The sequence below is a fragment of the Centrocercus urophasianus genome, unplaced genomic scaffold (assembly GCF_019232065.1).
Source record: "Centrocercus urophasianus isolate 14NV4802_14NV808 unplaced genomic scaffold, USGS_Curo_1.0 seq_946, whole genome shotgun sequence".
Taxonomy (NCBI): domain Eukaryota; kingdom Metazoa; phylum Chordata; class Aves; order Galliformes; family Phasianidae; genus Centrocercus; species Centrocercus urophasianus.
The window spans coordinates 1-13,510 of NW_024885584.1; the positions used below are offsets into that span (position 1 = coordinate 1).

A 13,510-nucleotide genomic window follows, 5' to 3' on the forward strand; every position below is an offset into this window, starting at 1 on the left:
AAGTCAGATCCCAGTTTGGCAATCCTAGGGGACACCAAGTGGGAACAGCCCAAGCTGAGGAAGAGGAAACTCGAGCCGTGTGTCCAATTGCTTCCTGGCCCTTCTGTCCATCACGACGGCGCGACACAGCGCGTCAGCACAAACCTCTTGGTTTGTAATTGCAATCGCTGACTGATCCGGGCTGTGCTCAATACTGCGTGCTCAGCTTGATACCAAGGCCCTGCAAGGAAGCTGTGAGTAAAGCACTTCTGATCTTGGACCAAAGATGCTAACAGCCCTCCCCCACTTCGTTCAACGAACTTAGTGGAATTTCACAGCAATTCTCCACTCATGGATCAGGATTACATAAATCACTACTTAACTATAATGGCTTAAATTCTCCACTCAGATGAAAAGCGCGATGATGATTCTGAAATCATCTCCTTCTCCATTAATTAATCAACACTTTCCTCTTTTACGGCCGTGCAGCTGCTATTCTCAGCTCGGTCTCCAATGCAATACTTCCATTACACACAAGAAAACAAACCAATAACAACACTTAACCAACAGGCTGAGAAAGCAGTAAGCAGGAAAACTGGGCTGACCAGACCACAGTCACACCTAAGGGAAAAAAAAATCACTCGTGTATTTTTCTCTGCCATTCTTCAAGAAGGGAGCTCCCAAATCAGCTCGGCCATCGATGCAAAGTAACGAAACCTGCACCTGAGAAACAACATATGTGCTTTGCTTTCACTGACTCAACTCAAGCACTGGTTTTTCTTTTTCTTTTTTTGCTTTTTCTCTCCTTACTGCAAGTGGAATTACTTTTCCTGACCACTGGGAAGACTCCCTGGCCGTTAGATAAAGAGACATCATTATTGTAAGCGTCTTGGCAATTTAATAATTTTATTTTAAATATACTGTAACAAGGTTTCCTGTTACCACACGACTCCAGGGGGCCATCTGTGCCATAGGAGTCATGCTGAACACATCCCGCTTGCCAACCTCGAAGAGCTTCGCAGCCGTCATAAACGTGTTTCTCCCTCATCGGCTTTGCCAGTCAGTGACGATACGGAATTAAACAGCGCTCCTATGATCATTTTTTGGTCTTGAAGGTCCCCAGGATTTTGGGCATGAACTTTCCCATCTTCTTGTCCTTGGCGTCCGCGTCGTACTCCTCCTCGCTCTGACTCGTATGCTCATCCTTTTTGCAGAAGACCTCAAACCTGCTGTACACCCTCTTTTCCTTCCGCATGTTCTCCATCTTTTTCAGCAGCGTGTCTCTGTCCTCCGACGGCTGCCGCTGAACGTTTCGCTTCTGGCTCCCAAAGCTCTCCGACCTGTGGATGTTGCAGCTTTTCTCCTTCTCGGCTTTCCTTTCCAAGCTCATAGTTGACTTAGAAAGGTCGGGATTGCTGGTGGATGGCAGCTGCTTGGCCAGTTCAGCTCTGTTCTTCTGGCTGTTGGCAGAGATTTGTTCCAAAATCACCTTGGTGTCATCACGGAGATTGCTGCTGTACAGAATGTTGGCTGTGGATGAAGGAAATCGGCCCTGCGTCGGTTGGCTGCTTTTGGGAGGAAGCGGCGTTGCAAATTTATGGTTTTTTTCTTCCTCCACCACCATTTCCTGACAGTCGCCTATGGAAGATCTTTTGAGACCCATGGGCTGTTTGTCAGACTTTCCGACCTCGCAACTGGGTTCCTCCTCCAGTTTCTTTTCACCTTTCGGGTTCAGAAACTGCTTCAGCCGCAGGGATCCTTTCCTTAAAAACTCCATCGTGTTTTGTTCCTGTTTTGAGCACTCTTCCTCGGATTTATTGAGGGAGCTGTCAGATCCTGGACCTTTAGACAGGTTTTCGATGACTGATGTGGTGCCCGTCCTCCCCTGTGGTTTCTTCAGTTCTGCACTGACCAATTTTTCAGCGTCTTCCTTGAACGTCACTCGTTCCTTCTTTTCTGGAAGAGCCAATTTCTGAGTATCTCCTACAAATATAAGGCTCTCCTTTTCTGGAAGAGCGGGTTTATTCTCTATAGGGTAAAACCGAGATGACAGTTTGTCCACTTTAGCGCCCAGGTGTGCTAAGGGATCTTTACCCAAAGCATCAATGAGCTGCGGCGCCGACGAAGCCATTCCAAACGCTCTGTCAGTCTCTCCGTGCATCTTGTAAGTACTGCAGGAGTCTTTGGACTCCAATACTCTACTCTCCAGAATCTTGTATTGCACGGATTTGGTACATTTCTTCTCCGTGTTCTGTGATTCCTCCTGGAGAAAACTGGAAACGGCTTTGGTGTGAGTGACTGTAGCTCGCTCGGCGTCTTTGCCCACAGCTTTGTACTTCTCTAAAAGTTCCGCCACTTTCGACGAGGTGGCCGTCTTTATGGTTTCATTGTCCTTTGTCAGTTCGTTGGACACTTGTTCCTTGTGGATCATCTGAACCTTCTCTACTGTTGCGTTAGGCTGATCTAACTTGGCAGCGTTGAAAATCAGAGAGGACCTGAGTCTGGAGCTCCTCTGGATCAAGGGATTTATTCTGGACCTAAAGGCGTCTTGTTTCATCAGAGGTGTTTCTTCACCTCCTCTTTCAGGATCCGCAAATTCTTTGGCGTTTTCAACCCCCAGTGACTTGCTATTAAAAGACACGGGGGATTTGAATGCTGGGATGAGGTCAGTGGGGTGCTTTGCGAGGGGATCCCCAAGAACATCATTATAGGCTTCCGATTCCATGGGCATCGGGAGACCTTCTTCTGGTTCCGACTGGTACGCGCTGAGGTACGAAGAAATCCTCCAGTTGCGTAAACCTGTTCTATTTTCCTGAGTGTTCTTGTCCTGATCTTGGTCCTCGTCTTTGTCTTGTAAGAACAGGCGCTGTTCCAGGCTTTGCTTCTGCGTAGGAGAAGTCTGGCAAATAAACTTCTGTCCTATATTCTGCCGTCTCAGCATCATTCCCATCGGGCCGTTGCCTGCAGGGTTCAGCTGATCAGAGCCATGTCTCACTTCCCTGGAAGAATTCGAAGGCACGTAATCCAGCCTTAAGGGGAAACCCTCCTGTGGGAAACCGGATTCAAGTTCGGGGTATCTGGGTCCCTCTCCATAGGGAAGAGGCCCTCCCTCTTCCAATTCATTGAATCCTGGCCTCCCACCTCGTATTCTGTCAAAGAATCCCTGGGGTCTGCCAGAAAGGTGGGGGTGTTCAAACTGGTACTGGTAGAACTGATCCTTCTGAAAATGACTGGACTGGATTTTAAATTCGTCCATGTTGTTCATGAACATCTGCCTGGCATATTGCTTAGAAGAAGCAAAATTTTCAAACGTTCCTTCTGCAAAACTGTGTCTCTTAAAAGCATCCAACTCCAGCTGCTTGGAACGGAGAAAACCCCTGACGGGATCCATCTGAGCATTCTCCATCTCCACCTTTTTGTACATTCGCATGGCTGACCCCTCCACGGTATGGCGCAACAAATCATCGCGCCGGAAGTTGGACAGGAAGTACCGGTCTGGATCAACTCTGTCCATGAAGGAGGGAAAAAGGTTGTCGTCCCTCTGGAACATGAGGGGTGCTTTTTTAGGAAAGAACGGCATGTTGTTGCCGAAGGGAGTCATGGCAAAGGGGTTCTCTGCCTTTGCCAAGACGTTGGCTGGAGGAACGAGAGGTTCTGACTGTGCGAACAAAATTCGGAACTCTTCATCGAAGCTGGCCACCAGCTCGCCCTGGAAGATGTGTGCAATGCTCCTGTGAATCTTCTCAAAAGACCACATGAAACTACAAAGAGAAGCAAAGATAGTGTCAGCATCAAGAAACTGCGCTGCACTACTCCGTGTTCCACCGTTTGCTCGTCTGAAGAAATTCATCCTGACTTTCAGCACTGGCACAGGTTGCCCAAGGAGGCTGTGGATGCCCCATCCCTGCAGGCATTGGAGGCCAGGCTGGATGTGGCTCTGGGCAGCCTGGGCTGCAGGTTGGCGACCTGCACACAGCAGGGGGTTGGAACTGAATTATCATTATGGTCCTTTTCAACCCAGGCCATTCTAGGATTCTATGATTCTAGGATTCTATGATCCTATGAGCATAGTATAGTCATTAATAAAGAAAACATGGGAAATGGGTAATTCCATACATCTAACTTGCACTTGAAACATAAACACATACTCCTGGGTCTCTTTTAACTGTTCTGGTTTGGACCGGGTTGTTTGGTTAGGTTTGGTGACACTTCTTTTGAGTTGGGTTTAACACTTCCTCGCTCGGAGCAGCTGAAACTGCATTACCCAGCAAACAAACAGTCTATTATTCAGTGACACCGGTGTGGGGGGCAGCATGGCGAGGCCGGACTCTGTTCAGTGGGGAGTGGAGGCAGGACGAGGGGAAACGGCCGGAAATGCAGCATAGGAAGTTGTGCAGCAATGTGCGAAGGAACGGCTGTGCAGTGAGGGGAGGAGCAATGGAACAGGGTGCAGGGAGGGGGGGAGTCTGTGGGTCCCAGTGTGTCTCTATGGGTCCCAACGTGTCTCTATGGGTCCCAGTGTGTCTCTATGGGTCCCAACGTGTCTCTATGGGTCACAATGTGTCTCTATGGGTCCAAATGTGTCTCTATGGGTCCCAACGTGTCTCTATGGGTCCCAATGTGTCTCTATGGGTCCCAACGTGTCTCTATGGGTCCAAATGTGTCTCTATGGGTCCCAACGTGTCTCTATGGGTCCCCACATGTCTCTATGGTTCCCAATGTGTCTCTATGGGTCCCAATGTGTCTCTATGGTTCCCAATGTGTCTCTATGGGTCCCAATGGGTCTCTATGGGTCTCTATGGGTCCCAATGGGTCCCAACGTGTCTCTATGGGTCCCAACGTGTCTCTATGGTCCCACTGTTCACTGCAGCAGGCTGCCCATGGAGGTGGTGGAGTCTCCTGCTCTGCAGATGTTCCAGACCTGGATGCCGACCTGTGCGACCTGCTGTAGGAACGGCTTTGGCAGGGGGTTGGACTCCATGAGCTCTGCAGCTCCCTTCCAACCCCTACAATTCTGTGATTCTGTGATTCTATGATTAGCAGCACAGGGCTTCTCACCTGTAGTTGCCACTCAGCACCACCATGCAGTCCACCAGGAGGAATTTCTCCTTCACGTGTCCTTTGAAAGACATCCCCGTGCGGCAGTAGTAGGTTGGGCCAGAAACTGTTCTCACCCTTAGGAACTGCAAACCAGACAAGGCTGTTACTTCCCCTTCCCCTCTTTTTTCCCCTTACTCTCTTAACGTCCCTCCTGCCGCCATTCTTCCACTCCAGCACTAGCCGTTCTGTCTGCGTGCGCAGTGGATAAGCCACCCTTTTTATCAGAGTGTCCTTTGCCTTCAGGCCTACACTGTGCCAGGTCTCCTGGCTTCACATGTGTATTTCTCTCTTCTCTGGCCCTGGTTTCCCCTTTCTCAGGTTCTTACTGTAAGAACAGCCCAACGTGCCCTAGAGGTACCTCTCTCAGGATGGGAATTGCGGGTCGGGTTGGTCTTTGGTTTGCTCACCTCCACATAGTTCAGATTGACTCTGCATTTAGCAGCTGTATCAAGGAAAAGCTGAGAGTTCATTTCATCGAGCAAGATGTACACGGGGACTCTGCGAGCAGCAGCATCCAGCACTTCAAACAGCAGATCCACGTCAGTGAAAATGTCCATGACTATGGCTACCACCTAGGAAAAGAACACAGGGAAGTCTTCAGAGATCTGTGCCTGCCTGCGGCCGCCCTGCTCGTGTTCCCCAGCACACAGCATTCCAAAGCTGCACTGTTAAACTGACTCCATTTCAATTTCCTATTCAGTGGGCTCCAGAACTGGAAATAGGTTTCCTATCTGACGCGCGCATCGTGGACGTGAGCTGCAAAGTGAGCGAGGATCCTCACTGTCGCTGATCATTCCCTTATTCCTCATTAGCCCAGTGCTCACAGCAGGCATTTTTTGGTCACAGAACCACAGTGGCAGGTATCACTGACCTGCCTGGCCTCTACCCCCTCACTCCCTCCAGCACATTTGTCATTTTTAAATACATTCCTGGCCAACGTTGAGTCAGCCACTGCAGAACCGCCTCTAGATGTCGCCAGTACCTTCTGAAGTAGCTTTTAATTGCAGCTTTGACAGTAGCTCCAGAAAACAAGGCATACGAGTGTCAGCTGGGGGATCCGGGGCTGCTTAATCCGGAGGGAAACCCCTCATCTCTCCACAACTACCTGAAATGATCCCGTGGTTCAAAGCTCTGTAGGATTTCCCTGTTCTCCCCAGCTCTTATCAGCATATAACAATACTCCCTGGTGGGAAGGAGTAATGAAGATGCAGCGAAACTCATCTCAGCGTTACCCACTGAAAAGCCACAATGGGCACACATTGAAAGGTGGGACGTTGCACTTGGACAGAAGAGAAACTTCTTACTGCAAGGGTGACGAAAGATTAGCAACAGGGTGCCCAGAAAGACAGCAGCCTCCACTCCTGGAGACACTGGAGGAAAAGCCCTCAGTAACCTTCTCTAATTGACTCTGACTGAGCAGAGAGGCTGGACTGGACGAGCTCCAGAGGCCCCTTTCTGACCTCGGCTGCTCTGTGATTCTCTGAACTCTTGGTGTACTTCACTGTGGCCTTACACAGTTCTTCTCGAGCCCAGAGAACAGAGGCCAGCTTTGATGAAATAAACAGCTTCAGAACCAACCTCCTTCTCTGTCAGGTCCCAGAGAACATTAAGGAGCCCAGCAGAGGATACGATGCGTCCTCTCACATGCTTACGGTCTCTCTCTGCTCTCAGACTCCCTGACGTCTCACCTGCTGAGCAGCTCGAATCATCCTGCGAGCCTCTTCCTTGATGCTGGGGTTGTCGGGGGGCGGCGGTTGCACCAGGGTTGTTACTTCTGTTCCCCTGAACCCAAAGACCATGGGCCAGCCCAGGTCGAGCTCCGGAACGGCGAGGTCTGAGTTCATGGGCCAGTACGTCCCGGAGGATCCATCCACATCGTTGTCCCCCGCCGTGTCTGTGTTACCTTCCTGATTGGCATACTGGGGCTTCTGAAGGTTCTGTAAGATGTGATCCACCTCCGAGTTGCAAAGGAAATCGGGGGCTGCCTCCTCTGCCAGAAAGCGTTCGTAACTTTCTTTGCCCTCTTCGGTGAGTATATCCAGAGCCAGGCGGTAATACTCCTTGTAGTGGGGGGGAAGGTAGTTAGGGTCAAGCGGGTTGTCCCCCTGCGAGGAGCTTTGAGATCGGCGAGCCATGGGGGTAGGGAGAGCTGTAGGAAGAGAAGAGCCAACAGTGACAATGGTCAGAGCCACGGCAGCAGGCCCACTTCAGTGACACAACCGTCCTCACAAATGGTGAAAGCTCAGGGGCCACAATGGCAAAATCAGAAGAGAAGAGAATGCTGGGGAATCGGAAGGGAGCTCAGGGATCATCAGGTTCCAGCCTTGCTGCCACAGGCAGGATTGCCAACCACTAGATCAAATAGTAGCACAGGGTGCCCAGGACCCCATCCAACCCCATCAACCCCATCCAGCCCCATCCAACCCCATCCAACCCCATCAACCCCATCAACCCCGTCCAGCCCCATCCAACCCCATCCAGCCCCATGAACCCGGCCTTGAACACCTCCAGGGATGGATGGGGCATCCGTAGCCTCTGGGCAATCTGTTCCAGCACCTCAACACCTCAGTGAAAAAATTCCCCAACACCTACCCTAAATCTTCCTTCCTTCAGTTTAAAACCATTCTCTCTTGTCCTGTCACTATCTACCCTTGTATAAAGCTCTTGTTTATGATCTCCCTCAACATACTGAAAGGCCATAGTGAGGTCACCCCGCAGCCTTCTCTTCTCCAGGCTGTACAATCACAGAATCACTGAATCACAGACTCACAGAATCACAGGGGTTGGAAAGGACCTCCAGAGACCATCGAGTCCAACTCCCCCACCAAAGCAGTTCCCTACACCAGGTACAAGCCCATTTCCTTCAGACTGTCATCACAGTAGAGGTGCTCCAGCCCTCTGACCACCTTTGTGGCCCTCCTCTGGACCCTCTCCAAAACCTCCTTATCTTTCCTATTTTGGGGACCTCAGACCTGGATGCAATCCTCCATCTGGGGCCTCAGGAGGGCAGAGCAGAGAGGCACCGTCACCTCCTTTGCTCTGCTGGCCACTTTTCTGATGCAGCCTGGGATATTATCGACCTTCCAGGATGCAGGCACACAAGGCTGGCTCACTTTTTTATCTGCCAGGACCTCTCAGTCCTTCTCAGCAGGGCTACTCTCGAGGAGTTCTTCTTCCAATCTGTATCCGTATCTGGGATTATGGATACAGATGGATATGGATATATTTGGGGGCAAAATCAGAAACAAATCAATGAGGGCATTGCAGTGATGAACAAAAACGATGCGTGGGCATCCAGGCCAGAGATTGCTCAAAGCTAAGCTAACATTTGTCTTTTATTTTAATCTTCTAATTTTTTTTTTTTTCTGAAAAAACTGTGCTGCTGGTTATTATCTGAACGCCACTGAAGCTCATTTCCAAATGCAAAATAATAATAATGATAATAATTAAAAAATGACTGTGCATAATAGAGTAGGCAGTGCAAACGCACGTGCAGGTCTACAAATGCCCCCACCGAATCCTTAGAAACTGTTTTAACATCACCTCAGTGTGGGAAGAGAAGCACGGCCATAAGTGGAATGCAGGCAAGTTTAAGGGCACCACACTGCTGTGTGCTCACGAGTTCTCATGAGAGCCATGAAGAAATAAAGGCAAGGGCAGGATTCTTCTCCATTCTCCTGGAGTTGAGGTTGGGAAAACCCAGGCTGATTGATTTGGTGTGAGGCCTGCAGGGAAGCTATTGCTCCAGACTCGAGGCAAACCTGATTTTAAGCAGATTTTGAAAGGAAAGTTGATCGTGGCAGAAAAGCAACTCACGTAACGGGATCCCGCTGATCTGAAGAGAGCTCCAAAGCTCTCTGGCTTCCTACCCTGCACTATAATGCTTCCATCACTGACATCCACAGAGCCTTCCTCGTTGTTAGAAGAAAAGAGCTTGGCAGTCCTTGACCGCTTGCGTCAAGCTGCCTTCATAGGGATGCTGAGCACAGAGGGTGGAAGGAGCTCCTGTTTTCGGTAGCATTCAATACAGAAATGATTGCCGTGGTTGCGGGAGGAAGAGAAAGAGGCTTCAGGACCGTCCTGTAAAATGGGGAGCACTACATACCTCCCTTTTGCTGTGCTCAGGTCTCCTCACCCGCTCTTGGCTGTGCTAAAGTGTCTCAACCCCTCATTTCAAGGAAATGCTCTCAGGGTTCAACGGCTTTCTTGGACTGAAGGCCTTTCCTGGATTCACAGACTTCCCAAACCAGCCCACAACATCAAAGCAATGGAATCACAAACACTTCATACAGCACCATCCTCACTTTTCTTCTCTTCTTTGACATTCCCCACTTTGGTGACACAAAATCCTCAGTCACCCCATTCTGCTGGGACGTCACGCAGGACCCCGCGCCCCCTGGAGCTCCGCAGCTCCGCAGGAGTCCTGGGCTGTGCTGGAGGCCACGCTGTCCAACCTATCCAGAATAATCCATAAAGGGGGGACAGTCGTGCAGGTGAAATGCCTGGTAATGCTGGCTTGAGCTGAACGGAAACTGCGAAGACAAAGGAGGCAGAGAAAACAGAGGAGCCTCACGATATTGACTTGACAGTAAAAATGGCAAGGAGAATTGAATGCTGATAAAGCGATCGAGCAACCTTAATTCTGTATTATGGCAATGAATATTTCAGTGCTGTCATAAACCAAGAAGGCAAAAAAATGGATATTAAAAGGAGAAATGTCAGCTAATCTGAAACTTTATTTATTAAAGAATACGGGTTTAGAGGGAACTTAAACCTGGACATGCTGCAAATGTGAAAGGCTCATCCTCACATCTAAGAAGGCTGTTATGAACGCCAAGTACAAATCTTTAGCCTGGAGAAGAGGTCCATACAGTGTGAGCAGGACAGATGGCTGTTTTCTCCTTACAAGAACTGAAAGGTTCTGAAAGCTCGTTTCAAATGAAACGAGCAGGCAGTGGGTTTCAGACTGGACAGCAGGAAAGCTTTCTCAAGCTCTTCCTGCGCAGAATGCCTTCCCAAAGGATGCTTTAGCTACTGATACATTGCAAGCGTTCAGAAAGCAAGTGGGCACCTCCACAGATGGAAAGAAAATCCTCTGAAGCCATTAAAGGTATCGCTGCAGAGCACAAGAATCTCTGGGGAAGTATTGCCACTCTTCCCTATGCATCCCTGCTCGCCACACTTGGTAAGGAAATACCAAATTGATATCATAGAACCACAGAACGGCCTGGATTGAAAAGGACCACAGCACTCATCTCAGCCTCTGACCGTCAGTCTGATGGGAGGCACTGCTTCTCGTCTGGCTTTGGCTGTTCTGTCACTTCCAGCATCACTGCATCCTAGGATGAAGAACTGTTTTCACTTCAACGCAGCACCCAGCTACACTGAACGCACGTATGGGTCTACCTACACCTCTGAGTCTCATCCCAATGCAACTCACATTTCACCAGGATTTACAGTTCCCGATTGCTGACAAAGGCCAAGTGTCTCTGAGTCAAGAACTAATTAATGAATAAAATAGTTTCAGACAGGTCTTTTCCAAACTAAATTCCCACTAATGACTAAACTGCAGAGCGAAAAAAACAGTTGGATTCATCCCCATGCAAATCGCGAGCCGCTGCTATTAGCAATTCTGCCTCTCATAAACGGTGGGTGTGTAAGTTGGCACTTCCATAAGGAGGTCAGCTCACCGGTGAGCCATGTGTGCATCACAGCAGCCGCTGCGTGAAGCTCAAGCTGATAAGCACTGCTGGACATCCGTGCAGGGGGAAATGGGTACATGAGGCAGGGAAACAAATATCCAGGTGAGGATGAAGGATGACGATGGCACACGGTTTGGCTGTAAGCGTGGTATCGATGCTGGTGCTGCAGTGGCTGAAGTGGCAGTGGGGGGGGGGTAAGGAGGGGGCAATGGCAGCAGGAGACGGCAATGCTGCCTGGATGAGGGGATGCCAGCTGAATAGTTGCAGTCTGGGGAGGGGAGAGAGTGCCGACAGCTGGACAAAAGGACAGAATCACAGAATTGTAGGGGTTGGAAGGGAGCTCCAGAGCTCATCGAGTCCAACCTCCTGCCCAAGCAGTTCCTACACCAGGTTGCACAGGTCGGCATCCAGGCAGGTCTTGAACATCTCCAGAGCAGGAGACTCCACCACCTCCCTGCAGCCTGTTCCAGTGCTCCATCACCTCACTGTACAGAAGTTCCTTCACACATTGGTGCAGAACTTCCTATGCTGCAGTTTCTGGCCGTTTCCCCTTGTCCTGTCTCCACTCACCACTGAAAAGAGTCATGCCCCATGAAAAGGACATGCTCCTCTTCCTGAGAGCCACCCTGCAGGGAACGACTGGGGGTCCTGGTGGACGGGAAGCTGGATGTGAGCCAGCAGTGAGCGCCTGCAGTCCGGAAGGCCAACCGTGTTCTGTGCTGCACTGAAAAAGGGGTGGCCAGAGGGACAGAAAGATGATTGTCAGGTGTTTGTTCCCCTCTAGACAGCTCTTGTGAGGCCCCGTCTACAGGGATCCTTGAGGTCCCTTCCAACCTGGGCCATTCTGTGATTCTGTTGTGGATGCCCCATCCCTGCAGGCATTGGAGGCCAGGCTGGATGTGGCTCTGGGCAGCCTGGGCTGCTGGTTGGCGACCTGCACACAGCAGGGGTTGCAACCAGGTGAGCGCTGAGCTCCTGTGCAACCCAGGCCATTCTATGAGGGAAACTGCCTGCTTTCTCCAAGTGTCTATACTGGTCAGCACTAAGATTCGCGGGGCCCCTGTATCTCTGGTGGGCAACAAGAAGTGCCTGAGGAGGCAGCTGTGAGCAGGAAGGACAGGCAATGCTTTGTCAGAACCCTTTCCCACTCTCTAACCATCTGTGGCTGGAAAGGCAGGGCAGGAAATAAAGGAAGGCTGAGCAGGGCTGTGTTTGCAATGGAGGAAGCCGCTGAAGTCACCTCAGGCCTTCTGGTTGCCAATATGAAACAGCAAGAAGTGAACAACTGAAGAAGTGCATTTCTGAAAATGCAAAATCGTATTCATGTTCTTCTTTAAGTCTTTGGCTTAAGCCAAACACAGAGCTGGAGGAATTCCTGTGGGATTGAATACAGAGATCACAGCTGAGGTAGGACAGCAGCCCAGGAGGGTTTGGAAGGAGGCTGATGAGACAAACAGGGACAGACATCTGCACCCAGTTGTGCTGCCGCAGCAAAAACAGCCTTGCAGGAGGGCGTTGGCTCCGCACATACGTGTTGGAAGCTGTCATTTCTCTGCGTGCACTTTAAGGAGTGTCAGCTTAGGCTGGGAAAGCCACGGGGTGCCTGCTGGGCTCTGTGGGCTGGGCCCAGGGTGCGGTGCGGCCGCAGGGCAGGCAGCGAGCAGGTTTGTCAGCACAGTCTGGGACGTCGAGCGGCCATCGGCCGTCCTGCTGCTCAGCACACGGCATCACCCCCCCCCCCCCCGGCAGCAGGGCAGGCAGATCGGTGCTGACCTCAGGGATGGGAGCTGTGGGGCTGAGGTGGGGCCGGGGAGGAAGGGAGGCGGTTCCCCCACGTCACCTTTACCTGTGAAAACAGAGCCAGAGGGCTGCAGCAAACACCCGAACTGGATCGCACCGAACTCCGGTCCTGCGGCCGAGTAACCGGGCTGGAAAATCTGCACCGTCACCCTGCTGGGCTATGGGGTGAGAAGTGGGGAGGGAGATGCCGCGTCCTCTTCCAGGCAGCTCCTTCTCGGAAGGCAGTGCTGAGGAAGCACCATCAGACCCTGCGTGCGGAGCAGCCGCCGTCTGCCGAGCGTGCCATTGCTGTGCCTGCCTGCTAAGGCTCTGCCATTCAGCTCCGAGCGTCCTTCAGGTGCTGCCGGTATCTTCAAAAGCAGAGGCACAAGTCTGAGAACTGTGGAGAAAAAAAAAAAACAAACAACAAACACAACAGAAGTAATGGATCCTCTGCTATGAATGCTTTTTTGCATCAGAAACAGTGTTGCACGCAGGAGCAGAGAGGTGATTGTTCCCCTGTACTCAGCTCTGGTGAGGCCGCACCTCGACTCCTCGATTGAGGAAGTATTACTTGTCAGAAAGGGTGGTCAGGCACTGGAACGGACTGCCCAGGGAGGTGATGGAGTCACCGACCCTGGGGGTGTTCAAGGAAAGGCTGGATGTTGTGTTGAGGGACATGGTTTAGTAGGAGCTATTGGGAATAAGCGAACGGTTGGACTGGGTGATCTTTTAGGTCTTTTCCAACCTTGGTGATTCTATGATTCTATGAGTGCTGTGTCCAGTTTTGGGCCCCTCACTGCAGGAAAGATATTGAGGCCCTGGAACGTGTTCATAGGAGGGCAATGAAATGGTGAGGGGTCTGGAGCACAGGGCTGATGAGGAGAGGCTGAAGGAGCTGGGAATGTTCAGCCTGGAGAAGAGGAGCTCAGGGCAGAGCTCACTGCACT

The 13,510-nt window shown here is 50.9% G+C and overlaps 1 protein-coding gene across 4 annotated transcripts; it reads right to left on the bottom strand.

Moving 5' to 3' along the window:
* Window positions 1-866: 866 nt before the first annotated feature.
* On the bottom strand, window positions 867-12,980 carry FAM83H (family with sequence similarity 83 member H). Of its 4 annotated transcripts, XM_042839483.1 has the most exons (7): window positions 12,628-12,980; window positions 8,949-9,611; window positions 8,623-8,840; window positions 6,768-7,228; window positions 5,487-5,651; window positions 5,038-5,162; window positions 867-3,740 (listed from the first exon to the last, which is right to left on the bottom strand). In XM_042839483.1, the coding sequence occupies exons 4-7, from the start codon at window positions 7,212-7,214 to the stop codon at window positions 1,076-1,078; spliced, it is 3,402 nt and encodes a 1,133-aa protein (XP_042695417.1). In that variant the 5' UTR covers window positions 7,215-7,228; window positions 8,623-8,840; window positions 8,949-9,611; window positions 12,628-12,980; the 3' UTR covers window positions 867-1,075. The 4 variants fall into 4 exon arrangements, with proteins under 4 accessions (XP_042695417.1, XP_042695416.1, XP_042695418.1 ...); XM_042839482.1 differs by having other exon boundaries at window positions 8,623-9,611; XM_042839484.1 differs by lacking the exons at window positions 8,623-8,840; window positions 8,949-9,611 and adding an exon at window positions 12,022-12,156.
* Between the last annotated feature and the right edge of the window lie 530 nt (window positions 12,981-13,510).

What these genes read in the sequence shown, in the direction of transcription:
- FAM83H (XM_042839481.1), bottom strand. Translation starts at nt 7,214, where the DNA reads ATGGCTCGCCGATCTCAAAGCTCCTCGCAGGGGGACAACCCGCTTGAC. An exon ending in TGATTCGAGCTGCTCAGCAG is followed by an intron (nt 5,652 to 6,767) that starts GTGAGACGTCAG and finishes TTCTTTTCCTAG; the next exon opens with GTGGTAGCCATAGTCATGGA. An exon ending in TCAATCTGAACTATGTGGAG is followed by an intron (nt 5,163 to 5,486) that starts GTGAGCAAACCA and finishes TCTGGTTTGCAG; the next exon opens with TTCCTAAGGGTGAGAACAGT.